Here is a 24347-nt window from a genome sequence, read left to right on the forward strand (position 1 = left end):
TGTTCGGGTCTCAGGGGAGCGCCATCAATTAAGATTCACGAGCGCGCTCTTGCAATCCGCCTCGGAGAGGCTTCGGCCGATTCCCCCAGCACGGTGCGGCCGTCAGCGGCGATGGCATGGCAACGGCATTGGAAATCAGACTGGAAGAGCTATGGAGATTGTCTGGTGGTGGTGGTGGTGGTGGTGGTGGTGGCGGTGGTGTGTGGATAGCCGTGGCTGCGAGCGTACACTAATTCGGCTCACCGTTCTCGTGCTAGGGAGCTTGACACGTCGTCGACTTGCCACGTCCGCCACTTCGCGATCCGCAGACACGTAGCAGGAGATATCAATAGTGCGAATAAAGAGCCCGCCATTTGTCGCTTTTGCCGCCTGTTCTCACCGTGTTTTACCTCCGCCTCCAGTCTTTGCTTCGCAGTGCCGCCGCCGCACTGTCGTATCGAGGCGAGTGCTGCATTCTGTTTCCTTCGATCCGTCGGCAGCATACCTCCACGATGCCGCTATCCCTGCTCGACGCAGTTGCTCAAGCCGATTCATTTCCGTACAATATATCAGCAGCACATGAGCTATACACTCTCGTAACCCACGACGGCACCGCACAGCTGGGCCGCGTACTCCCCTCCGCGGTCCGCATTCTCACCGCGCACCTAGCCTCCGCCGCCTTCTTCGTCGTCGATCCCGCCACTCGTCGCATTGCACTCGCGCCGGATCTTGATACTTTTGAAAAGCGATCGCGCGCATTCGCGGAGGTAACCGCGTCGTGGCGCGCGGCGGGTACGTTCGCCCTCCTTTCCGGTTGGCGCAACGAGCTGTACACGGTCTACGCGCCGGCGCATGTAGGCTACTTGGCTGTGGAGCGCTCCGCGTGTCCGATCTTTGGTTTTGTCACCTACGGCGTGCACCTTACTGCGTACGTGCCGACCGCTATGGGATTGCGGCTCTGGGTGCCCCGCCGCAGTCGCACGAAGGCGACGTATCCGGGAATGCTTGACAACACAGTCGCCGGCGGCATCGCGCATGGGTACGGCGTGTTCGAGACGCTTGTCAAGGAGTGTGGCGAGGAGGCGGGGTTTCCGGAGAAGCTGATTCGTGAACACGCGGTCGCGGTTGGCGCGGTGAGCTATCTCTACGTTCGCCAGAAGACAGCAGGGGGCGAGACGGGGTTCATACAGCCTGAGGTACAGTATCTCTATGATCTCAAGATGCCAGAGGACGCGCTGCCGCCGGAGCCGGTCGATGGAGAGGCGGAGGAATTTAACCTGTGGGACGTCGACAAGGTAAGTGCGAGCGCGTCATGGGCGTATGCTTGCGACTGACATTACTTCCAGGTTCTATCAGAGATTGCGGCTGGCCATTTCAAGCCAAACACAGCATTGGGTATGTTCCTCCGTCTGCTGTACTCCAGCTGCTAATACGTGCGCTAATACGTGCAGTCACCATCGAATTCCTCATTCGTCACGGCGTCATCACCCCCGAAAACGAACCCGACTACGTCGAAATACTTGCTCGCATGCACCGGCATCTCGAGCTACCTTTGCAGTAGCCGTATATGTACAGAATTAATTAAATGCTTTATGTACCTATTCGTCGAGCTTCTGCAGGAACTGCGGATCCACCGCGAGCTTGTTCTGGAACTTTGCCCACCAGTCCGAGAACGCCTTAAGCGGGACCATGCCCTCAGCGGTCGCGAAGCCGCTGAGGAAGTTGAATGCGTGGGACACGATACGATTCGCAAGCCCAGCGATGGAGGAAGGGTCCGCCACAGCACTGTTGTTGATTTGGCCCGGGCGCATCAGCGCCCCTGTGACGGGGGAGAGTGTTGTAGACCGCACGGCGGAGAGCTGGGCCTCGACTTGCTGCTCCGGCTCGAGGGAGATGCCAAGCAAGATCTCGATGGGGTCCGCGGCGGGGTTGAGGTCGTCGGTCATATCGTCCATGCTGCTGCCGGGGACAGAGGACGGTTGTGTGCGCTGGTTGACACGGAAGATGGCGGAGGGCTTGGTGTTGGAGACACTGCCAGGTGTTAGCATGGAAGATGGTGAGATCAAGCACTGTACTTACGAGCCGAGGAGACGGAAAGGCTTGCCTGGCCATTGGAAATACACAGATGCCGCCATACCTTCACCAAGGACGGCTGTGGAGACGTTAACAGTGTGCTTCACGACAATTGATGAGTGAGAAGGTACCTCCGGGGAGTAAAAACACGACGATGTGGTTGACCTTCGCGCCATCTTCAATCCGGAAGACGTACTTTGTGGGATCGACCTGCTCCAGGTTCGTCTGGACTGGAGGAGGACACGGTCAGTCTAATATCTGCATCCACAGATGACGTACTCACCTGGACGCCCCGCGCAGATGGCGCCGAACATGGCGTTGTCGAGTCGCGATGTGGTGATCGTGGAAGCTGAAATCGCAGACAACTCGTCCAAACTGCGCTCCATCTTCACGGTCTTCACCGCACCACCCTGACACCCCACAGTACCGTGATAATGGCAAACCACATCAGCTTCGTGCGCGCAATCCCCCCGCCACGCGTGGTCACCCTGGCCGGGACCCCGTCACCTGTGCAAATCGACCTCTCTCGCACCGCGCTCATCATCGTCGACATGCAGAACGACTTCCTTCACCCGGAGGGTTGGTTCCCCGCGCGCGGCATCTCACCTGCGCCGCTGCTCCCCGCGATCCCCAAATGCGAGCAAGCCGCCAAGCTTGCGCGCGCGCACGGCGTGCCTGTTATCTGGCTCAATTGGGGCGTGCGGCCGGACTGCGGCAACATCCCGCCTGGCATCCTCGAGCGCGGCAATGCATACGGGAACAACCGACCGGGGTACGCGGAGCCGTCGAAGATTGAAGGACGAGGTCGCATTCTTGTGCGTGGAGATTGGGGATCTCAAACGCTTGACGATTTCACGGTCGATGAGGCCGACTACACTGTGCACAAGCACAGGCTGAGCGGGTTCTGGGATTCGGAGCTCGACGCGCTGCTCCGTCGGTTACAGGTGTCCACTCTGCTGTTTGCAGGCGTCAACATCGACCGGTGCGTCTTCTCGACGCTCCAGGACGCGTCGTTTTTGGGATACGACTGCATCTTGCTAGAGGACGCATGCGCGACGCCGTCGCCGGACTTTGTCATTAAGGGCGTCATGTACCTGTTACATCTGCTCTACGGCGTGTCTGCGACCTGCACGGACTTGGAAAATGCGCTTGCGGCAGATACCCCGGATACTACCGCCGCCTCTATATCGTCATAGTAAAGTGTGAATATAGCATATATGTCCCGTAGCAAGCTACCGCGTTCCATCCTGTTCCGAATCAATACCCATTCCTGTGCCTGTTCCTTTCCAATCTACCGGCGCCGCCTTCTTGCGCTCCTCCATTGTCGTCGCGGCAGTAGCCGCGCCAGCGCGACTAATGCCCTGCAACCGACTCTCCATAATTGCAAGCTTCGTGCCAAATGACACCACCGAATCCTCCAGGTCCCCAAGTTTCGAGTCAAGCGTGCGCAACTCGTACTGCAGCCGCGACGCCGACGCATCCAGGTCTTGGATTCCCTTGGCCAGAAATGTTGCACGCTGCATGCCGTGGCTGTATGCTTTCGTGATGCCTACCTGCTGCGACGCTGCGTTCCCGTGGAACGAGTCTAGGGATTTGAGCTGTATGTCATAATCCTTAAGTAAGCTCTCTGCGTCATCGAGATGCCGCTTACTCCATTCCCGTGCGCGACCTACACGCTCCAAGATCTGCAGCACATACGCGACAGAATAATCCGTCGCGTCACCACGCCGCAGCACCGCGTTCGCGGCATCGGAAAAACTCCCCCGCCGCAGCAGCTTTTTCTCGCGATACATCGTGTCGTGCTCTGCCTCGTCCACAGTTGCATCTAGCAAGCCGCCACACGATTTTGCCCGACGCGGTCCGCCGCCACGGTGATCACTGTGATGGTATAGAGCCAGCTCGGCCTGAATTTCGCATAATCGCTTGCTGTCTTCATATGCTGCGCGTTCATGAGCTGTCATGTTTATATGCGCTGCCTGCGGAGCTGCCTGGGTGTCGTCGCCTTCGTCGTCAGTGTTGTACGCGCTGCTCGCCGAAAACCCGATGGTAGGCGGCTGCCTGCCCGGCTGCGAATCCAGATCGTCGTCCTCAGTGTCCACGTTGTCAGACAATTCAGAGTCGTCCTCATTGGCATCTCGGTCCCCTTCGATGTATGACTTGTCATCATCGTCTTCAGGTGTGACAGCTGTTTGCTTCAGATCTGGTGTCGTCTTCTGCTTGCGTCCGCCGCGACGAAGATTGCCCGCAAGCTTGGTCACGCCCGAGCGCAGGGCCACATCAGTCTTGTTCTTGCCCCACCGCATGGCATATTTGAGATCCTTGCTGTACCGCGCGTTTGCTTGAGCAGGAGCGAGAGCAGTGGGCGTTTCCGCGACGTCTGACGGCAGGTTTGCCTCGCTTGGTGTGCGAGAGTGGCGTATATAGCGGTAGCCTGAGATCTCATCAACAAGCGACAGTCGCCGTCGCCGGTTGGCGTTGTCATCGTCTTCATTATCGTCGGGATGTCTATTGAATGGGTCTGTACCGGTGCTAGACGACGAGTCGTCAATTTCGTCATGGTCCTCTACTGCTGTGAGTGAAGACGCGGACGACGCCGGGGGTTGAATCAAGATCACTGGTGTCTGCTCCTCGGCAGAGGCGTACTGCGTCGGCGCCGCGTTGAGCGGCTTGCGTTGTGGCTGGTATGTATTTGATAGTCCAGTAGCAGTCGATACTGGCGGGAGAACTTTGACGCTGGCCTGATCATTTATTGTAGCTGCTTCACGCGCCGAGTTTCCCTTGCCGAGGAACAAGTAACGCAACGAGCGACCATACGCATTTTCAATAAAGCGGTCGTAGTCTGTAGTTTCGACGTCGACAGCGTTGCGTGTGTGAAAGCCGGAAAGATCTTGAACTGTGTTTTTGACGACTTTGGTGAGTGCAAAGCGCTCAGAGGCGGTGATCTTGCCAGATATGGTAAAGAGCTTCTCGATAGTGGCTGTGTCGAGACGATGTGTGAGTTTCAGCTTTGAGGATTTCTGAAAGTGCTCGATCGCGAGGAGGAACCGTGAGATATCGAACGCGTCCTTCGGAACGGGCGCGCCGGCGGTGTAGAGACGGTGGCGGCAGCCGACGACCATGCCGAGCAAGGCGGCAACGGTGGTTGTGCCGAGACCCTTGTCTGATGGATCAGCACCGTAGCGCTTCTTGCCGATGTCGTGCCACCATGTGTTGATCTTCTTCTCTGTGCGGTCGCAGAGCAGGCCGTCAATATCGTGCTGGTGGAAGAGTGCAAAATAGTAGAGCGCTTTCTGGACGAGGATGATGAGCTCGATGACGGCGTCCTCGAAGGGCACGCGGTCGCTGAGGCGGAAGAGCTGGTAGAACTTGTCGCGACTGGCGTCGGAGGGCGGATTGAGCGTGAGTCCAGAGCGGGCGCCACAGGACATGCGACGGAGGTTCTCAGAGAGCACAAAGCCGGGCCAGTGCCGCGCCACGTCGCCGTCGGGGACGCCGATGAGGGTGAGGCCGGAGGGGAAGGAGGAAAGGTTGGTGACAAGGAGTATGCCCTCGTCACCGTAGAGCTTCGGCATGGCGTTAGTCTGCGAGAGCGCTGCGATGAAGCTGCGCACTTTGGGGTTCTGGCGCGCGGGGGACTTGGGGACAGTGACGCAGCCAACGACAACTGAGTGCTGGGGGTTGCCGGTGTAGCAGATCACGGTGGGGTTGAGAGAGCGGCGGCAAGCCCACTGCTCGACAATGTAGACCTCGTAGCCGGTGACACGGTAGAGTTCGGTGCCGACCCAGTTGTTGCCGTGTGCGCGGAGGGTCGCGAGGGTGTGCACAGCAGGCACGAAGTACTTGATCATGGGGATCCTGCTGCTGTCCGCGGAAGCGGCCGGCGGCGCACTCGCCGCACCTGCGCCAGACTGCGACGGGGACACGCGTAGACGCGGAGCGGAGAAGAGCATCGGGGTCGCGATGCCGGCCATGGCTGCGTCGTGCATGCACGGAGGTGCGAGGCAATGACAATGATGGAGGCCGCGCGGTTACTATGCGCGGACAAGTGTGTGGCGGTTGCCGCATTGGGTAAGTATCACGTGATAAAACTCGCCTTCGTATTCGGTTATGTGCCGAGATGGTCGCGGTGACTTTTCGCGACGCGCGACACGGCACGACGCCCGCCATATCTCGCTCCGCCTTGCCCCCGGCCTTGCTGTCTCTACTCCCCACCGCGTCAATGACCACCATTACAGAGAGCACGCTCACGCGCGAGCGCATTTTGCGCCTCTTTCCCGACGTCGCCGAGACCGCCGTCGAGCGGCCCGGTACCGAGGACTCGCAGCTCTTCGACGGTTACGATGAGGAGCAGGTCAAGCTCATGGAGGAGGTCTGCATCGTGCTTGACTGGAACGACTTGCCCTGCGGCAGCGCCAGCAAGAAGACGTGTATGTGTTTTGATTCCTCGTGTTCCGGGGTCGCGCAGAACGAAACTGACGCCAATTGACAGGCCATCTCATGACCAACATCAACAGCGGCCTGCTGCACCGCGCGTTTTCGGTCTTTTTGTTCAACGAGGACAACAAGCTACTTCTCCAGCAGCGTGCAGACGAGAAGATCACCTTCCCCGGTGCGTTATACCATGGTGCGTGGGTGACGAGTGCCCTTGACTAACCCCTCCCCTTAGGCATGTGGACAAACACCTGCTGTTCGCACCCGCTCGCAGTTCCCGGCGAGATTGGCCACGACCTTGAGAGCTCGGTCGCCGGTGTCAAGCGAGCGGCGCAGCGCAAGCTAGACCAGGAGCTGGGCATTCCCAACAAGGATGTTCCCATCGACGACTTCCACTTTCTCACACGCATCCACTACAAGGCGCCCAGCGACGGCGTGTGGGGCGAGCACGAGAGTGCGTTATGTATTTCGTTTGTGTGAAAGCTCCAATTGGCTAACTTGCTCCGTAGTCGACTACATCCTGTTCATCCAGGCGTCCCCTTCTGTAACGCCGAATCTGAACGAGGTCAAGGACGTCAAGTATGTCACCGCCGATGAGCTCAAGACCATGTTCAAAGACGCCAGCTTGACATTCACGCCGTGGTTCAAACTCATCTGCGAGACTTACCTGTTTGACTGGTGGACCGACATTGCCAATGTGACCTCCTTCCGCGAGACTGAAATTCGGCGGCTGTTGTAGATTATGACTACGACTGAAACGAAGACGGCGGCAGTTAGATGGGCTACTCCTCCATAGGAGCAAAATGGCGTCGAAGGGATAGACGTGGCTGCATGGATAGACGGAGCATGGCATCTGTTGTGTTGACCTTGCTGCTACACATCCGCGGCGCAGCCCGCGTGTATCTTGTTTTTGTATTTTATGTTGTTGTTTTTATCTGCACGGCATGCTTAATTTTGGACTGATTTTATTTTCTAAGAATGTTATTGCTATCGTAGATAATGAGTTGGTGCTGGTCCACTACCTCCCGCGAGCGCAATCACTCCCACTATTCACCACTACCATGACGACCCCAGCCGCCGGCTCCGTCGTGCCAGACCGCACGCTACGGCAAGAACTCACGCACGCGCTCTTTTTGTACGCCCAAATTTTTGGCGACTCCATCGAAGCCAGCCTAGCGCCGTCCACGGCCCCGCTGACGCCCCCGGGCCCGCCGCCGTCAGAAGCGTACCAAGCCGTGCTCAAGACCTGCATCGCCTCTTTCACAGCATGCAAGCAGAAATCCGACCATCTCGCCCTGTTCAGCGACAATGAAACTGTCGAGGATGTGGCTACCTCGGATCTTGTCTATCTCATGCTTGACTACTACCTGGCCACGCTGACCGACCGCATTTACGCGGCCACCACTGCCGCTCGCGCGCCGCTTGCGGTGCAGTCGAAGAAGCTCTATATCGCTTTTTTGGTGCTTACCGATTCATACGCATTGTTGGAGGCAGGCGCGGCGAAGGTATTACACGGCGTGCTCGCGGCTGGCCCCGTCGAGACTCCGAGCTACAAAGGGGCGTTCGCTGCGCGGTACTCCGACCCTGGTGCGCAGCGGCAGGCAAAGATCGTGCAGTTCCGCGCACAACGCGAGACGGAGCGGCAGGTGCAGGAACTGCAAGCGCGACGTCAAGCAGCCGCAAAGAAGGACGGCGCGACAGCTGAGGAGATCAACGAGACGGAGGACGACGACGATATTGCGCGCGAGCTGTATTTGAAGCTAATTGCGCTGTTTGTGTCTCGATCGTTTGATGCACTGCAAGGACTTGACGCAGAGCTCGAGATGCTCGCGTTCGCCGCGCGGCAACCTGCGCTCCCCGAGGGGCCGTCGCCGACGCGGTCACCGACGAAGGAAGACGGGTACTCTGAGCGTGTTGACACACCAGCGCGGTCATCGCAGCCGCTGCTCAACCCCCAGGGCAAGGTGATGCGACCGTTTATGCTCGTGTCCGCGGGTCAGAGTAGTACCCGCGAGCAAGTGCGCCAGGGAGTGTTTCGGCCGGACTATGTGCTGCCGACGATGTCAGTGGACGAGTACCTGGAGGAAGAGCGGCGGCGCGGGAACATCATTTCCGGCGGCGGACCGCAGTCGGCGGAAAAGGCGGAGCCGGCCGACGAGGACAATAACGCCGTGAGCGACAGGGAGACGTATAGACTGCGTCAGTGGGACGAGTTCACGGAGGCGAATCCGCGGGGCTCGGGTAATACCAAGATGAACCGCGGGTAGCGTCTATGTACAATTAAAGTAATGTCACACCGTCCTTCCTAGCTGACGCGCTTTTACAGCCCAGCCAGGCTCAACGCCAGATAACGACGCGGGAGAAAGCGTCGGTTCTGAATCGAAGACGTTCCTCAAGAGGTTAAACAGTATCCGGTACCCTTGTCCGTTGAAATGCAGCCCATCAATAGTAAACTTCCCTATCTGTTCTCCCTCGTCTCGCGCAAGCAGTGATGGAGGGTCATACTTTGCGGTGGCAGGATCATATCCCGCAGCCTTCACGACCGCTTCGAATAAGTTCACCGGCATTACTCCAAACTCCGCCAGCACGCCGCCCTCTGCGCACGCGTCTAGGAGCATTTGCGCATAGTCAGCCATTGCCCGTTGCGTGCGATCAGTTCCCTTGCTCCGCAGCGGCGACGTTTCCATCTTCGCGATGCTTACAGGCGCAGGCGTGACCAGAAGGATCGCAGTGTGCGCCCACCGCGCACGAATCGCAGAGACATACTCCCTAGTCATTGCGACCGTCTCTACTACTGGAACATGATGCGGCGTACTCTCGATGCACGCATCGTTAGTGCCGAGCCAAAGGATAAACATGAGCGGTTCGACAGTGTCTCCAAGTTCTTCCAGCACGCGGTCGAATTGTGAACGCAGCCATGGCGACGAGTAGCCTGACAAGCCGCGGTTAAGCACGTCAGCGCGACGGGCGTAGAGAGATGCAATAGCACCAGGGAGGCAGAAGTCGAGGGCGGGGTTCCATGAGAGCTCGAATTGCGAGTCGCCAAGGAGGATGATCTTCTTATATTGCTGCTGTTGCTGCATCGTAGGCGAGAGGAAGATGAGATCCAGGTACTGGGCGAAGTAAGCGACGGTAAGCACAATGATGCAGCTAGAGAAAGGAATGAGCATGATAACTCATCTCAATTGTCTGTCTGAGCTACGTACAAGGCTCTCGGCTCGTGAATCTGTTGGCGATGGCGCTGGTGTTCACTTCAAACTACACTGGCGGATACCTACGCTGATTCCTTCGCGGTCTTCTGTTATCAATACTTTTGTTGTACTTAACCACTTTCATCTAACGTTAAATTGATAAATTACTATGATGAGCCGATAAACACAGAAGAACCAATGGTGTCCTTGATATGTGCATATGCCAAAGCACAATCTGCTGACGGCATTCAGAAATCCGGGTAAATCATGTTGCGCTGGTTCGCTAATTCGCGTACAGCCCTCACTGCCTCCTCGATTACTATTGCCAGCACCGCTACACCACCGCTGCGACATGACAGACACACAGAGTGACTATGAACGTCAGCGGCAGGAAAATATTGCGCGCAATAATGCGCTGTTGCGCGAGCTCGCGCTCCAGGACCTCGGTTCGTCCCTAGTCGAGGCGGCAGCTCAGTCCCGGGCGAGCAGCAAGCGCATGAGCCCGGTCGCGGCTACAAGATCACACAAGAAAACGAGAAGCACTCGCTCACTGCAGCGGGCGACAGCAGCGGAAAAGACTGTGCTCCCGCTGCGCCACTCTGCGCGACTTGCAGGGTTGAAGCCCGGCGCGGATGCGGAGTCTGATCCGCTGATCAAAGCGGAGAAGGAGTACGCCGCTGAGGCGCAGGCGCGGTACGAAAAGAGCCGGGCGCGGGTTGCCGGGGATATCAAGTTTGAGGATATTTCGCCGGAGCAGGTGTCGAGTTTATGGACGTTTGATGATGACGATGGGAGGTTCAAGAGAGATGATGAAGATACAATACACGTCGAGGCAGCTGAGACACCGAAGTTAGCGAAGGACATTGTGCAGCTGCGGAAGGACATGAGCGGGATGAAGCTATATAACCGGTTTGTGCCGAATGATATCAAGATCACGCCAGAGCGCGTGTACCACATCGAGTTCCACCCGTCGGCGGCAAAACGCATTGTGCTCGCCGCCGACAAGATTGGCCATCTCGGTGTGTGGGATGTTGACTCTGCGAAAACCACGACAAACGATGACGACGAAGAAGAAGAACAGCCGCAGCTGTACCTATACAAAGTGCACGCGCGCACGGTATCGCATTTCACGTTTGCGCCGGGGGTGCATGACAAGGTGTACACCGCGAGCTACGACGGCTCGATACGGTGCGTTGACTTCAAGTCCGGCCTGAGTACGGAGGTGTACTACGGTGGTGATGACGATGCCGTCAGCGAAATCCATTTCGCGAATCCGAACGTGGTGTACTTCTCCACGCTATTTGGCGAGGTCGGACGCAAGGACTTGCGGTCTAAGGATGATGTCGAAAAGTACCGCATGCATGAGAAGAAGATTGGAGGTATGAGTTTGCACCCACGCGCACCGCATCTGTGTGCAACCGCGTCCCTCGACCGGACCATGAAGCTGTGGGATTTCAGGCACATTCGTAAGCGCTACGACGATCTCGGCGGACAGCAGCCGGATTTCCTTGGAGAGTACACAAGCCGACTAAGTGTGAGCTGCGCAGCGTGGAACACGCAGGGTGGACTCGTGTGCAACGGGTACGATGACACGATCAACGTGTTTGACCTGAAAGACGCCGCATCGTGGGGCAAGATGCACATATTCGAGGACGGCCTGAAGCCGTCGGCGACGATCCGGCACAACTGCCAAACAGGCAAGTGGGTGACGATCTTGCGGTCGCAGTGGCAGGACGATCCGCGGGACAATGTGCAGAAGTTTGTGATCGGAAACATGAAGCGGTTCATGGACATCTTCACCGCGGACGGCGTGCAGCTGGCACGGCTGGGCGACGACGAGTTGATCACGGCGGTACCGGCGGCGTGCAAACTGCACCCGTCGAAGAACTGGATCGTGGGCGCGACGGCGAGCGCGAAGGTGTGCCTGTTCGAGTAGAGATATCATGAAGAAACGGGCACGCCCTTGTATACTATATGATGCATATGTACAACAGTAGAAATATAACACATACACCATGAATATGCACATAACAATACATGGGTCCGAAACTTCGATCGCAGCCGGCCGCGAAATGCCCTTGGTGGACGAGACCGACACTGCACACGACAGGGCGCGATAAAGACAGGACCGCCGCGTCCACCTGCAGCGTCCGCGTGTTCGTTCAGTGTCCGTTTGTTCATAAATCTAGTTGCTTGTGCTTGGTTACTTCTTTGGGCCGTGAAGAGGCGCGCCGATGTCGTGTCCGCGCAGCTTGACGCCGAGCACGCGCTCAAGCTTCCCGAGTAGCTGCTGATTGGGCACAGCACGGCCCATCTCGTAGTCGTTGATAACGTTGGCCTTCTCGTTGACCTTGACTGCAAGGTCCTTCTGCGTGAGCTTCTTGTCGAGACGCGCTTTTGAGATGGCCTTGCCGACGCTGATGTCGATCTTCGCCGGCGGTGCGACCTCGTTCTCGCGGTCAATCTTCGCCAGCCGCTGACCCTCGGTGCCAACGGTCTTGTTACCACCCGCGCCGTACTTTTTGTCGGTGGCAACGACCGCGCCGGTGCGCCGTGCCGCATTTACCTGCGAATTCGTACGCGCGTTGGCACTGTGATTTGCGCCGGCACGCTGGCCTATAGTAGTGACACTGTCCCAGTCCTCGTTCATGATCTGGTGGTGGTGTTGGTGGTGGTTGTGGTGGTAGTAAGGTAAATGGGGTGGTGTTCGAGGCCAAATAATGAGGAGCATCGACGCCGAGAAGTTTCTAGCACAAACGTCTCGATTTTGCGTGCTTGTGCCGCAAACGTACTGCGCAGCGGAGATCGCCATTTGCACTTCGTCGTCGCAAAGACTCTGGACCAACTGTAATCACACTCAAACCCGCAGCCATGAAGCCTTCCGCGCCTTCTCTCATGAGGGCATTCAAGGACCGACTCATACCGCTCAAGCAGCGCAACCCTCAGGGCCGACGGTACAATCTCACTCCCAAGCAGGGCAACAAGGACTACTACAAGGGCACTGGCTCCGCGAACATGGGACGTCATACCAAGCACGGGCGGTACATTATCGACTTCCAGAAAGTCCGCACGTATGTCGTGCCCGAGGAATTGCACGACACTCAGGTGTGCATGCGTTTGGTGATTCGTGATCGTGCACTGCTAACGTGCGCAGCTTACTCCGTACGCGCCGAAGACGCTACCGCGCCTCATCAACACATATAAGGGCTACCAGAACGGGTCGTTCGACGGCCAATGGTACATCGACAAGCACGAGGAATACCTGAAGTACGGTGCGGACGAGAGCCCGGAGTCGCAGCGCACTGAAAATTGGATAGAGCGGCCATGAGCCTTTTTAAGTACTGTACATACATAAATTGTTTATCAAACTTCACTATCATACAGTGTGGTATATGCCCGTCTATTTTACAGCACATGCAGGTCTTGCGGTAACTAGCCTAGGCGAACCTGCGCTTTGGTTCCGGCGACGGCGATCGAGACATTGACCGTGCGTCCCGGCCGCGCTCTAGTAGAAACTTCATCTGAGCTGTTTTTTGTTAGCACACATTCACTGCTGAAAAACCAAACTTACACTTACACAGCTCCAAGTCCTTCAACAGCTCCGGCGACGGCCGCTTTGAGTGTATGAAATTGCAGAACCCGCCGCGCATGCACTCCTTGGTCTCGTGCTGCCTACAACAGGCCTCCCTGAAATCCGTAACCGGACTCAGTTCCGCATACACCGGTCGCCCCGCATACCACCGCGAGTTGAAGTCGTCGCACGCCTTCTGGGCGTCCTCCTCGTACTTGAATCGGCAGTACACATTGCCGATCAAGTGGTCATTGTTATTCTCGCACACGACGATTTCCTCCACCTCCCCAAACTTGGCAGCCTCACAAAAAAAATCCTCGTAGAATGCGTCGAAATGGTTCTGCATCTGCGACTCATTCAACTTGTTGCCCTGCTGGAACGCGGGGTTCTGATACAAATTAGGACACATGATCGTTTGTGAGTACGACGGCTTCACATGTTTACGTGAACATCGGTCGCCGTGTCGGCATGCTCCTATTTTGTAGTAGAACGAACTGCGAGGTAAGTTAGAATGTCGTAGATCAATCATGAGGAGGAACTACTCACCAGTTAACCTTGTCCTGCTCTGTACCGAAAATCGACGCCAAGTAGTTCGCCATTGTGTGTGTCTATTCGCAGTGTATAGCTCTGACTGCTGCGAATCTCCTTTGCTGTATAATCTGTCGTAGTAACCAGTGAATCTTCGTGGAAGACCGTGGTGATTTGAAATGCAGGACGAGTGCCACCAAGATCGTTCGAATTTAGTTTCGCACCGGCGGTCATGGTCACATGATAACAAACTCCCAGCAGATCCTCATTGCGATTCACCGCCGCTCGTGTATCGCTAGTAATCCAGGTCGCCATGGGTGTACGTACTCTACTTGTGAGCATCTGCATAGCAAGCTTGGGCTAATAGTGTTCAGAACGACGGTGGCTCTATTCCCACGCGGCGCGAACTTGTCAAATCCTCTTCGCAACACGCACCCACCGCCTCCGAGCTCTTCGAGCACGACCAACTTAATACAGCCTTCGCGTGGACAACATGCCGCCTCAGCAATAAACCCTTGCAGCTCCCTCTCGTCAGTGACTACCTTGGCCGGTTATACAATCAGGATGCCGTGCTAGAATACCTCGTATCGCCCAAGGACTTTAGCGGTGAAGGCACTACGGCCACACCGCACATTGCGTCGTTGAAGGATGTGGTCGTGCTTAAAATCGCGACCGACCCAAAGACAAAAAAATGGATCTGTCCCGTCACGTTTAAGGAGATTAAGTCTGGCGGCACAAAGTTTGTATACCTAGCCGAATGCGGCCATGTATTTGCAGAGTCGGCATTCAAGGCCATCACGGATACCACAACATGTTTCGAGTGCGGCACATCGTACCAGAAGAGTAATCTTATTACGATTAACCCATCGTCAAAAGCAGATACTGAGGCGCTTAAGATACGCATGGATGATCTTCGCGCGAGAGGACTATCACATTCATTGAAGCCGCTATCTCAGAAGAAGAAGCGGAAACATATAGGCACTGGATCCAAAGACGACAAGAAATCCAAGCGGAAAGAAGCGGCTGGGATCAACAACGAAGTGGCACTAAAGCGGACACAAGAAGTTATCGAAACCCTCAGCGAGCTAGAGCCTCTCAAGACCGATGCCATCAAGAAGCTCCACGTTAAGACATAATCTGCTCTATGCTTCATGTCGTGTAATGTGTAAGATAATGTGTAAGATAAAAGAACAAGAAACAATTATGTACAATACTATCCATCTAACTAAATAAATACAAATAAATGACTACCGACATGAACCCACCGTCGCACGCTTTTAATTTCCAAACGAGGACGGGATAGCTGTGGTATACATGTTCTCGTTCATTCTGATCATCATCTTCAACAGCATATCGTTAATCCTGCCGCGCTCCAAGAGCGTCATGTTCTCAATCACGTCCTCATTCATCGCCATCTGTACCTCCTCAAGCTGGCTGATTAGGTATACTGTTGAAGGTGGATCTGACCGCGGCGCTGTGACTGCAACATGCGCCGTCTGTGATTTTGGCAGAATCTGTCTCTGGCGCTGACTCGGCTGCAAAGCTAAGTCAGCTGGATTCTCAACCGGCGCTGCTTTTTTCGATCGAGATTTCGTCGGGCTTACCGTCTCGGCAGTCGTTATCGAGCGTGCTCTAGTACGGCTCGCAGAAGAATTCTCCACAGTCTGTTTGGACCTCTGCTTCGGCGATGGAGATGCAGTAAGTGGCGTTCTGGCTCTTTTCGGGGGACTTCCGCTTATTGATGTAGCCTCTTCCGAATTCGCGGTAACTGAAATTGTGCGTGCACGCTTGTTCGACGACTCCCCTATCACGCCAAAGCTAAGCCGCTTGGACGCTTTCACCAGTGCAACGGGCTCCACAGATTCGACATTGTCATTAACACTGTTGATAATTGGCGGTATCAGCTCCTTCGACGCATTGGGCTTGCGGGATCGTCCGCGCCTGCGCGAATCAGGTTCCTGCGATGGCGGCCATGGAGAAGATCGTGACGTCTTGGTATCAAGTACTATCACTTCCTCCTTAATCGGTAAAACTGTAGCCTTTGATCGTCGTCTGCTGGAAGTCTTCTTGTCAGGCGTACCACTGAATGTTCCTAGGACCGGTAGTCCAGATGAGGAGACGATCGGCGTGATGATCACAAATGATGAGGATCGAGGTCGCGGAGCAATCCGGACAAATCCATAATCGTCTTGAATATCCTCATCGACATCGGTCTCATCGTCGTTGTTCTCGATAATTTCGCTGCGTTTGGGACCCCGACGATGCGCCTTGTTCTGGAACTTCGCCTTCGGCTGCGAAGAACTTGCAGTGTTGCTGATTTCTGGACTCGTTTCATATGACTGCGACGACTTGATATCGCCAGTCTCCATCGACACCGAGTCGTCGTCTATCGGGTGGTAATCCAACTCCTGATCTATCGCCAGAGTCTCGTTCAATGTCGTTCCCGACGATGAAGCCAGCTGTGACTCATCCACGTCCATTTTCAGCTCCTGTGCTGATTCTTCCTCTGTTGTGGCTCCCACAGTATCAGAAATACTTGATTCCTGTACAACGTCCTGCGTGTGCTCCTCTTCTTGGCTTCCAGCAGCCTGTGCATCCAGCGTTGAACCTGTTGCATCAGTGACCTCCAACGTTGCCACTAACCCACTCCGCAGTAGTTTCTTGTTGTCTTCGGATTCGTTATGCGAACTAGTCGCGACAGGTGCAGATCCATCGTCAGTCTCGTCATTTCTAACCGCATCCTCCTGTCTCATCCAGCGCTGTAGTAACACAAGGAACGCATTAACCTCGCCGGAATACGACGAGAGATCCACATCGCCAAAGCCAATGGTCTCCAGTACACTGCAGAGATGCATGCGTCCGTGCTCACGAACCTGCGATGACATGATCGCAGAGACTATATCTGAAATACGGCACAAATCGTTCACGGATTTCACACTTATAAGTACTAGGTTTAGTGGAGCTTCAATATCCTGAAAAAGTCATTAACACACATATCCGCTATCATCAAATATGCGCACGTACCTGCGGTTTGTCCGCCATTGCGTTCTCTGCTTTGACAAGCTCCGCGAGTCTCAAGGCGTTCGATTCCGCAAGTTCTATAATTTGCGCCGGCTTCACTTCCTCAAGCAAGTTCATGCAATTGGTCATCAGATCTCGATTTACCGGTTGACTCGTTGTGCTCGAAAACAGTGTCAAAAAGGCAAATTTCACAAGATTATCGGAAGACTCCATCATTCTATAACGAAGGTTAACAGATGGCTCGCAATGACATCGACATTGACTCTTGTACCTCTTAAGTTCCGCACCCGAACTGTGACGCACTCGGGACCTGCAATGAATCGCGATAGTATCAAAGAGACCTGCAAATGGTCTAGGATGTAATCCGCTAGTTACTTCATGAAGCATTTCCTCGCTAAAGAAGTTGACCATTGTCGAGATCTGTCCGGTGTAGATGACTTGCTGAGCCATAACGGTAAGCTGTGCGTCATCCAAGCATCTGAGGTTCGGTTAGAGTAGCACTGTAAACGACAGCAATCGAAACTCACCGGTAGCAAGCACGATACATTTGCAGAATCGCCTGTGACTCAAGCTCATCAACCTTGTCAGACGGGACAACCATATCTGGCATAGAAGTATTGTTTCTGCCAAGCAGGAATTCCACGGCGTTCATTTCGGTAATCGTACAGGCGATCCTGGCCACACGCATCTCCTTTGAATCTCTGTAATTCTCTGTACTTGAATACTGCTCGTGCGCTTGTTGTTCTATCGATTCAATGTTTTCGAAGAGTATGCTCAGCAAGTTCACGTTATTCCGTCGCGTTTTGAATTTTTCCATGCATTGTGGTATTAGTAGTGCCAGTGCTTCACCGAACTCGCATCTGATGTCGTCACCAATATCCGCGCTTGACATTTGAGCGCCTCTAATAAATGCACGTAGCAGCGATCTTAAACTGCCCACTCTTTGAGGGACGCCAGCCTTCATCTTCCTTTTAGATGGTGAGCTTACTGGCACGAATTTGTCGTCCTTGTCGTCAATAAATGCCATATCACATAACGGAGCAGTGCCAAACACTTCGATGGTTGACAGTAGCAGTTGTACGAATATCGCTAGCACTAATGTAAGCAACAGAAGTAATGGTCAATCACAATACGCAATCTCTTACTTGGCTTGTTGTTCGGCTTTATGGCATATGATCGCAAAAAGTTCAAAATCCCAGCAATAGCGTCGTCAGACTCCGGAGACTGCCGCACTTCCCTCTGTGTGACTGACTGAATATTGGTTATACATCCCATCCAGCATCTCATAGCTAATGCAAAATCGGTGTCCGACACTGCTTTCTCAAACGCGCGCGCTACCGTCTGCAGCACAACTGTCGCACGGATACGTATCCACTTTGGATTAAGCCGAGGGATATCGTTCAGACTGCCATCGTCGAAGCATAACTCCCGGTCGGTCTTGAATCGCTGCTTCTTGCCCGATGCTAGGATGCTACTGAGAATTTCGGCGCCATGAACGAAACCGGATCGGTGTTGCAGGCAAATGTCCGCGACAACATGATCGACTAAGTTCCACCATAGATAGTCATATTTTCTCGCATTGAAATCTGTCGCGCTTGATGTTGACGTAGAAACGCCCTGTCGGAGTATCAGGCACGCCATCTTAGCAAATGTGCTGATGAGTGCTTCCACGATATCCTCTTTTGATTCCGGAATCAACTTGAACATTGCGACAAGGGGAGTCATCCGCGAATCAATGCCTTCTGGTGCAATCGATACGAACCGTGTAGTAATCTGAGAAAACGCAAATTTTTGCCAGGACAGAATAGCATTGACGCGAATGTCATTGTCCATAGAGTTCGTACAACGGTCAAATACTTCGAGCCACTTCGGTAGATGTTTCCATTGACCGAGTCTGTCCTCTTTGCGTCGTCCCCATGCAGCCAAGATGACCACAACAACTTCCCATAACACCAAAATATGATCTTCGTGCTTCTCAGTAAACAGGGTTTGAAGGTCATCGTAGCACTTGTCAAACAGTGTAGTCTCAGTGCTCTCTCTCTCAGTGCTCTCTGCGCCGGGTTCACTAAATCCAGCGGGCATGCTCATTTCGAACGCGTCATGCACGACGGAGCTGAACTCGTTATGGCCCCAAAATATTCTAGATGCCATTTTAATTGGAACGATAGCTCGGGTGTGGACGCCACTGGAAGGGTTGAACGCGTTGCACAGCGTTGATGGCACCCATTCCGTGGCGCGCTGGAGCATTATGGCTGGTGATGCAAATAACAACATGTCGTAAATGAGATAGCAGTAAGATTCAATGCTTCTAGACCTGCCGTTGATCCGAACAGCGACAGTTAGTACGCGACTTGCCAAATCAAGTGTGAATATCCGCGGACTAGGAAACTTGTGCGTTCCGATGAACGCAAGGTGACAGACGAGAAGACTCTGTAGTCGCATTATTAGCATGAACCGATCTGGTAGATTAAACTAAGCGAACTTACTTTCTTAATCTCCGGATCTTCAATGGCCGTCACGCTCATGTTGAGAATCGCTGAGGCTATCAGCGGGTCGATGCACGCCGCGACAGACTCGTTCATAGCAAGGGCGCTGAACAATCTCATCGCATGGACAACAATCCGAGAGTCTGTGCCATCCTTGTCTTCGACTGGATTTTCCAGATCGCGCTTGATGCAGGAAACTATAGTGGCGATGTGCTCGAGCAGAGCGTGCGAATTGGGCTGCATCTTGAATCCTCTGATGGCGCTAGTGAGAGTCTGGTACACGTCGATTTTCGTCTGCGTGTCGTCCGAGAATAATGCCGCACACATGGATTCCAAAAAGACGAGAAAGGAGGGGTACGCATCGAGATCGAGAGAGACTGAGGGTGATGCAGCGGCGGCCGTCACCAGGGGCGAGGCCGTCGACAGCGTGATGCGCGTCTTCAGAATCGACCGCCGTCTAGTCGGGGTTCCGGAGTTAGGCGTCTTGGGTGTTGCTGTGAGATCAATGTTCACCGGAGAAAGCGAAAAGTTGACTCGTTTCTGCGCTGACTTTGGCGGAGACGAGGGCAGATCCGCCGACGTGAAGACGACGGTGTCGCTGTCGACCTTGCCCGCAGGGGACGGCGACGCGGGGTCCCTCATGGCAGCGAGGTTTCTGCGTTGCGCGATCATGCGAATGGTGGCGCGGAGTGATGAGGGCAGTCGGCGTGGATGCGGCGGTCGGGGAACGTGAGCAAAGAAGTATGTGAAGAAGCGACAAAGTTCACGTTGCCCAGATTGGACAAAGTGCAACGCGCGCGTGTCGCGTAAAACGCGTCGCTTGGTGCCACGCGCACTATTAAGATTTGCGGACTAAGACCAACACAGAACCCCTTTCCCTGATGCGCCGCACGATCTTTAAACCTTGTTCTTCGTCGTGATCCAGTCACGGCATTGTGAATTGTGAATCACGAACTGATCGAATGGCCACATGCGGCGACAACTTTAGTATATTCGACCATCGCAGTGGCACGATCTGGGCTACTGTACATTTCTGTCTGTTCTAGACGGCAGATAGTTATGTTTAGTGTCTATCTTCCTCGGTCTTCTAGACTTTCTATAGTGTCGTGATCGAAATGTCCATCATACCGTACAACTATGAGCAGGACGTTGTGTTGTATGATCATCCTTGGTTCATTTGCATAGCGCACTACGTATTAAGGAGCTGTTCATAGATATGACCCAGTCCATGGCGCTGTTGTTTTATATGATGAGCAATCAAGCCAGCTCTCGCTCTATCACGATCTTCCGATTGAAGCAACGGCGGACAATGACGGCATCGCTCCACTGGGTAGACGCACACAAAGCACAGCAGAAATATCACAGAGGCTAGGACCGATCGCCTCTCGAGCTCGTCGAACTGTATCGCCATGTCCATATTGTGGTCGCTCCAGGTTGCCGCTCCAAGACGATTCGCCTGGTACAGGCCGTCCAAGTTGTGGCGAAAGCTCGTCCGCCAGCAGATTTCCCACCGGAGCGCTTACCGATGATTTCCTAACTTCTCTCCACGATACCGGTCATCACACTTTTGTGCATTCAAACTACTTCAGGTTGCTGAACGAAGTTGAACTTGCCGGATCTCCAACAAACAGTCCTAGGCCGTCGTCACATTCAACTCCGAGATCTGCGGAGCACGATTCTGGAGCAGGGCGCATAGGCATCTCGCTGTCCGCATACAGTCAAGGGTATTTTGAACGCTTTTTTGTTGCGGAGGGCGAACTAGGTCGCGGCGGTCGCGGCGTGGTGTACCTCGTTGAGCACGTCCTCGATGGCGTCTCTCTCGGCCGCTTCGCATGCAAAAAGGTCCCCGTGGGCGACGATCACAAATGGCTAGAGCGTGTGCTTACGGAGGTTAATCTTCTTCGCCTTACGCATATCAATCTTGTTAGTTACAACCACGTGTGGCTTGAAAGTGCGAGTTTGACGCAGTTTGGACCCAGTGTACCTTGCGTGTTCATCTTGCAGGAATACTGCAATGGCGGCACTCTAGAAGAATACGTACGCAAACGTTCGGGCGAAGTACACGAAAAACTCGGTCCTGCAGATTTGAAGAAGCGGCTGCGAAAATTAGCCAAGTCACCAGTGGAGCGGATTAAGAAGTACAAGTCCGAACTCTTGACTGTCGACGAAATTGGATCTTTCTTTGCCGATATCACCGCCGGACTGAACCATTTACATCAAAATGGGTTTGTTCACAGAGATATCAAGCCGTCCAACTGCCTATTGAACTCGGATTCCGGAATGCCAGGACTTCCTCGTGTTCTTGTCAGCGACTTTGGTGAAGGACAGCGCGAAGGCGCCAGAAGAGTTGCAAGTGGCGCGACTGGAACGGTTGGTTATTCAGCTCCAGAGACGTTAGTCCGAGATGTAGTCACTGGCGAGTTTTCAGAATTTTCATTCAAAACCGACATGTTCTCAATGGGCATGATATTACATTATCTCTGCTTCTCTAAATTACCGTATGTTCACGACTTTGATACCGAATTCGACGAGCTCAAGCAGGAAGTCATATGTTGGAAGGGATTTGACAGGGCGAAAGTTGCGAGCATCCGAAATGATTTGCCTCCCCAAATCTACGATCTGCTATCGCAACTGCTCTCGCCGCGGCCTGAAGATCGGCCATCTTCCAGTGAACTCTTGGATCTCATTGGCGCCAACGTACCTATGCATAGGAGGAAGTCTTCCCCATTACCAACAGTCTCGTTCTCAGGCAATAGCCCGAAGAGACAGGGATCTGCTTCAGATCCCTCTGTACAGCGAAGAAATATCTTTACAGTACCACGGGACAAGAATCCTCACAATGTTCTTGCAGATGAGTATCGTGCACATGACCAAACGGGACACACACCTTGCGAACTCACGGTTCTTAAACCACCTTATCCACTACCACCATTACCTCCTCGTCGGCAACAGAGTAAACTTTCGTGGATTCTTTCGCATTGGCACATATTTTGTTGTATATGGATAGGTTCTTATGCCGCTGTTGCGATCACAGCATCGTACATGACCTACTTCTTCATGGCCAAATATGCATTATCAAGGGACTTCGAAATGGGTGATCATCTTTGAATTGGAATGATTAGTTATGTTAGTTAGCCGTATTCAGTGTCAATGCCAGTATGGATAACAATCGACAGGTCTAATATTAAAGGTTGGTAGACGCATAATCAAAGACAGCTAACGAGTTTGAAATTGCGAGCAAAACAAAAAACATGAAGTAACACCACTGCCACAAATAATTAGGAAAAAAGGGACAAAGACAGAGTCTGAGTACAAACTACTTCCGCCACTCCCGCACATGAGAGAAAACGAAACCATCTGCCGTCGAGTGATAATATCTTGTCTCACATTTCCAAATCTCCCCCCCTTCCGCCGTAGACGCAACATAAGGAGACAAGGAGCTCGCACTGGCGGGTGAGTTACATTGTCCTTCCAGTATTGCACCAATTTTAAAAGTTCCACCTTCAGCATGATTGATTTCGACTCACTATGCTGATCACTCTTCTTCTTAGCCATATCGTGTTGAAGATTTAATGAATACAGAAATGTTATGTCTGTTATTGATGAAAAGTTATTTGCGACCGCGAATTCTCTTTAGCATGTGCAGCCGCCACCACTCGCGGCAGGGGCCCGCCGGCTCGGCCGGGTGATGTCGACACCCTTAGGGGTTGCGCGTTGTCGGGTAGAGGCTGTCTCAAGCGGAAGGGCTTTGGCGATGGCGGTGAACAGTTCGGTAACGTTTTCACCGCTCTTTGCCGAGGTCTCAAAAAATAGAAGGCCGCACTCCTGTGCGTAGGCCTCAGCGACCTGAGGGAAATGGCGATTAGCGAGAGCGCGCGCGATGCGGACAACAGAGGAGACCTACCGATTTATCAACCTGTCGCTTAGCCTCGAGATCAAGCTTGTTTCCCGCAAGTGCAATGATGATGTTCTCGTTTGCCTGTCTCTGAAGCTCCTTAACCCATGACTTGGCCTTGTCTAGCGATGCCTGGAGAGACAAGTTAACTAACTCATTGTACTTTAATAGGAAACCAAGAGAACAACGCACAGCTTGAGTGATATCATAAACAACGACGGCACAGTTCGCGTTTCGGTAATACATCGGCGCAAGTGATTTGTATCGCTCCTGTCCAGCAGTGTCCCTGTGGATCGGTTAGTGGATCGTCGCGATATGAACCGAACAACGAGCGATATTTACCAGATCTCAAACTTTACTGTAGTTGAATCATCTAGAGCGATAGTTTGAGTGAGGAAGGCAGCGCCAATAGTCGATTCTCGGTAGTCGTCAAATTGATCCTACAGCCGACTTGCGTTAGTCCTTGATCGTGCTGCATCTTTCCAGAGACAAGATAAGTAGTACCTTGACAAACCGCAGAACCAGAGAACTCTGTTGCATCAAAAAGTGTTAGAATAGATAACACGACAACGTGTTACAAAGATAAGGAAGTTGGGTCGCGAGCGTGACACACCTTTCCGACAGCGGACTCTCCTATGCGCAAGATATTGTTAGCAGACGCACAAAGTTGATCACGCAAGCACTCAAAGTGGCAAAAAAAATCTCATCCACATGCTCCATCTAGGTATAACGGCGCGTCGACAGTACCACAGAGTGAAGCGACGTGCCACGCGCTGAGCGGACTTACCGAGGAGAACCAGCTTGAACTGGGCAAACTTGGTGGAGGAGGAGTCGCGGACGCCGGCCATTTCGAGCACGAACGGAGAAAGACTGAGCTCTGGAAAATGGGGCGAAGCACACCGGACGATAAGTCGAGACGGGGAGCGGAGGATGGAGGGCGTGGGACGGTGAACAGGCGGCGCGGGAGATGGTGGCTTACCGGTCAGAGGCTGTCGCGGACGTGGTGGAAGTCGGCGTGCGAACAAGCTGCGGCGGGTTTGGCGCCCAGAACTGCAGCTGCATCTGTACCCCCGCTGTAGGGCTAGTCCTGGTGCTCAGTCACCCGCCCGGCCTGTGATGTACGCGCCGGTCTCCAGCCACCTCGCAGTGCCAGCAATAATTGCGCACTTGCG

The 24347-nt window shown here is 54.0% G+C and overlaps 16 protein-coding genes across 16 annotated transcripts; 8 read left to right on the forward strand and 8 right to left on the reverse strand.

The window, feature by feature from the left end:
- Positions 1-256: 256 nt before the first annotated feature.
- On the forward strand, positions 257-1580 carry V1518DRAFT_419476 (NUDIX hydrolase domain-like protein). The gene is made up of 3 exons (XM_066904775.1): positions 257-1274; positions 1326-1374; positions 1431-1580. Exons 1-3 carry the CDS (start codon positions 492-494, stop codon positions 1538-1540), a joined length of 942 nt encoding a protein of 313 aa, XP_066758418.1. The 5' UTR covers positions 257-491; the 3' UTR covers positions 1541-1580.
- V1518DRAFT_419479 (uncharacterized protein) lies at positions 1246-2447 on the reverse strand. Its single transcript, XM_066904776.1, has 4 exons — positions 2336-2447; positions 2184-2282; positions 2059-2131; positions 1246-2010 (listed from the first exon to the last, which is right to left on the reverse strand). Exons 1-4 carry the CDS (start codon positions 2436-2438, stop codon positions 1578-1580), a joined length of 708 nt encoding a protein of 235 aa, XP_066758419.1. The 5' UTR covers positions 2439-2447; the 3' UTR covers positions 1246-1577.
- V1518DRAFT_419482 (Isochorismatase-like protein) lies at positions 2430-3309 on the forward strand. The gene has a single exon (XM_066904777.1). The coding sequence runs from the start codon at positions 2487-2489 to the stop codon at positions 3246-3248; it is 762 nt and encodes a 253-aa protein (XP_066758420.1). The 5' UTR covers positions 2430-2486; the 3' UTR covers positions 3249-3309.
- On the reverse strand, positions 3188-6073 carry V1518DRAFT_419484 (uncharacterized protein). Its single transcript, XM_066904778.1, has one exon. It carries the CDS (start codon positions 6036-6038, stop codon positions 3285-3287), a length of 2754 nt encoding a protein of 917 aa, XP_066758421.1. The 5' UTR covers positions 6039-6073; the 3' UTR covers positions 3188-3284.
- Positions 6074-6199: 126 nt separating this feature from the next.
- On the forward strand, positions 6200-7506 carry V1518DRAFT_419487 (NUDIX hydrolase domain-like protein). Its single transcript, XM_066904779.1, has 4 exons — positions 6200-6479; positions 6542-6661; positions 6719-6937; positions 6993-7506. The coding sequence occupies exons 1-4, from the start codon at positions 6272-6274 to the stop codon at positions 7220-7222; spliced, it is 777 nt and encodes a 258-aa protein (XP_066758422.1). The 5' UTR covers positions 6200-6271; the 3' UTR covers positions 7223-7506.
- An 18-nt stretch (positions 7507-7524) lies between these two features.
- Positions 7525-8937, forward strand: V1518DRAFT_419488 (TAP42-like protein). The gene has a single exon (XM_066904780.1). The coding sequence runs from the start codon at positions 7545-7547 to the stop codon at positions 8748-8750; it is 1206 nt and encodes a 401-aa protein (XP_066758423.1). The 5' UTR covers positions 7525-7544; the 3' UTR covers positions 8751-8937.
- On the reverse strand, positions 8775-9566 carry V1518DRAFT_375825 (SGNH hydrolase-type esterase domain-containing protein; the record flags this gene model as incomplete). Its single annotated transcript, XM_066901519.1, has 2 exons — positions 8775-8954; positions 9027-9566. 2 exons carry the CDS (start codon positions 9564-9566, stop codon positions 8775-8777), a joined length of 720 nt encoding a protein of 239 aa, XP_066758424.1.
- Positions 9567-9991: 425 nt separating this feature from the next.
- Positions 9992-11700, forward strand: V1518DRAFT_419492 (WD40-repeat-containing domain protein). Its single transcript, XM_066904781.1, has one exon. The coding sequence runs from the start codon at positions 10027-10029 to the stop codon at positions 11608-11610; it is 1584 nt and encodes a 527-aa protein (XP_066758425.1). The 5' UTR covers positions 9992-10026; the 3' UTR covers positions 11611-11700.
- Positions 11701-11877: 177 nt separating this feature from the next.
- V1518DRAFT_438554 (multi protein bridging factor 1-domain-containing protein) lies at positions 11878-12324 on the reverse strand (the record flags this gene model as incomplete). Its single annotated transcript, XM_066906363.1, has 1 exon — positions 11878-12324. The coding sequence occupies one exon, from the start codon at positions 12322-12324 to the stop codon at positions 11878-11880; it is 447 nt and encodes a 148-aa protein (XP_066758426.1).
- A 104-nt stretch (positions 12325-12428) lies between these two features.
- Positions 12429-13201, forward strand: V1518DRAFT_419495 (mitochondrial 54S ribosomal protein mL41). The gene is made up of 2 exons (XM_066904782.1): positions 12429-12779; positions 12829-13201. The coding sequence occupies exons 1-2, from the start codon at positions 12546-12548 to the stop codon at positions 13000-13002; spliced, it is 408 nt and encodes a 135-aa protein (XP_066758427.1). The 5' UTR covers positions 12429-12545; the 3' UTR covers positions 13003-13201.
- Positions 13022-13953, reverse strand: V1518DRAFT_419497 (uncharacterized protein). Its single transcript, XM_066904783.1, has 3 exons — positions 13792-13953; positions 13252-13739; positions 13022-13200 (listed from the first exon to the last, which is right to left on the reverse strand). Exons 1-3 carry the CDS (start codon positions 13842-13844, stop codon positions 13112-13114), a joined length of 630 nt encoding a protein of 209 aa, XP_066758428.1. The 5' UTR covers positions 13845-13953; the 3' UTR covers positions 13022-13111.
- Positions 13954-14061: 108 nt separating this feature from the next.
- V1518DRAFT_419498 (Rtf2 RING-finger-domain-containing protein) lies at positions 14062-15026 on the forward strand. The gene is made up of 2 exons (XM_066904784.1): positions 14062-14092; positions 14148-15026. Exons 1-2 carry the CDS (start codon positions 14087-14089, stop codon positions 14907-14909), a joined length of 768 nt encoding a protein of 255 aa, XP_066758429.1. The 5' UTR covers positions 14062-14086; the 3' UTR covers positions 14910-15026.
- On the reverse strand, positions 14940-17344 carry V1518DRAFT_419500 (uncharacterized protein). The gene is made up of 3 exons (XM_066904785.1): positions 17066-17344; positions 16798-17011; positions 14940-16745 (listed from the first exon to the last, which is right to left on the reverse strand). The coding sequence occupies exons 1-3, from the start codon at positions 17242-17244 to the stop codon at positions 15051-15053; spliced, it is 2088 nt and encodes a 695-aa protein (XP_066758430.1). The 5' UTR covers positions 17245-17344; the 3' UTR covers positions 14940-15050.
- On the reverse strand, positions 17318-19922 carry V1518DRAFT_375850 (Rap1-interacting factor 1 N terminal-domain-containing protein; the record flags this gene model as incomplete). Its single annotated transcript, XM_066901520.1, has 3 exons — positions 17318-17883; positions 17940-19224; positions 19281-19922. The coding sequence occupies 3 exons, from the start codon at positions 19920-19922 to the stop codon at positions 17318-17320; spliced, it is 2493 nt and encodes an 830-aa protein (XP_066758431.1).
- A 360-nt stretch (positions 19923-20282) lies between these two features.
- On the forward strand, positions 20283-22548 carry V1518DRAFT_419505 (kinase-like domain-containing protein). Its single transcript, XM_066904786.1, has 2 exons — positions 20283-20436; positions 20495-22548. Exons 1-2 carry the CDS (start codon positions 20396-20398, stop codon positions 22386-22388), a joined length of 1935 nt encoding a protein of 644 aa, XP_066758432.1. The 5' UTR covers positions 20283-20395; the 3' UTR covers positions 22389-22548.
- A 75-nt stretch (positions 22549-22623) lies between these two features.
- On the reverse strand, positions 22624-24148 carry V1518DRAFT_331946 (ras family-domain-containing protein). The gene is made up of 8 exons (XM_066901171.1): positions 23963-24148; positions 23789-23808; positions 23680-23706; positions 23518-23615; positions 23368-23461; positions 23185-23307; positions 22782-23126; positions 22624-22726 (listed from the first exon to the last, which is right to left on the reverse strand). The coding sequence occupies exons 1-7, from the start codon at positions 24021-24023 to the stop codon at positions 22914-22916; spliced, it is 636 nt and encodes a 211-aa protein (XP_066758433.1). The 5' UTR covers positions 24024-24148; the 3' UTR covers positions 22624-22726; positions 22782-22913.
- Positions 24149-24347: the final 199 nt, after the last annotated feature.

This window comes from Limtongia smithiae, assembly GCF_038497785.1.
Source record: "Limtongia smithiae strain NRRL Y-17922 unplaced genomic scaffold V1518scaffold_9, whole genome shotgun sequence".
Taxonomy (NCBI): domain Eukaryota; kingdom Fungi; phylum Ascomycota; class Lipomycetes; order Lipomycetales; family Lipomycetaceae; genus Limtongia; species Limtongia smithiae.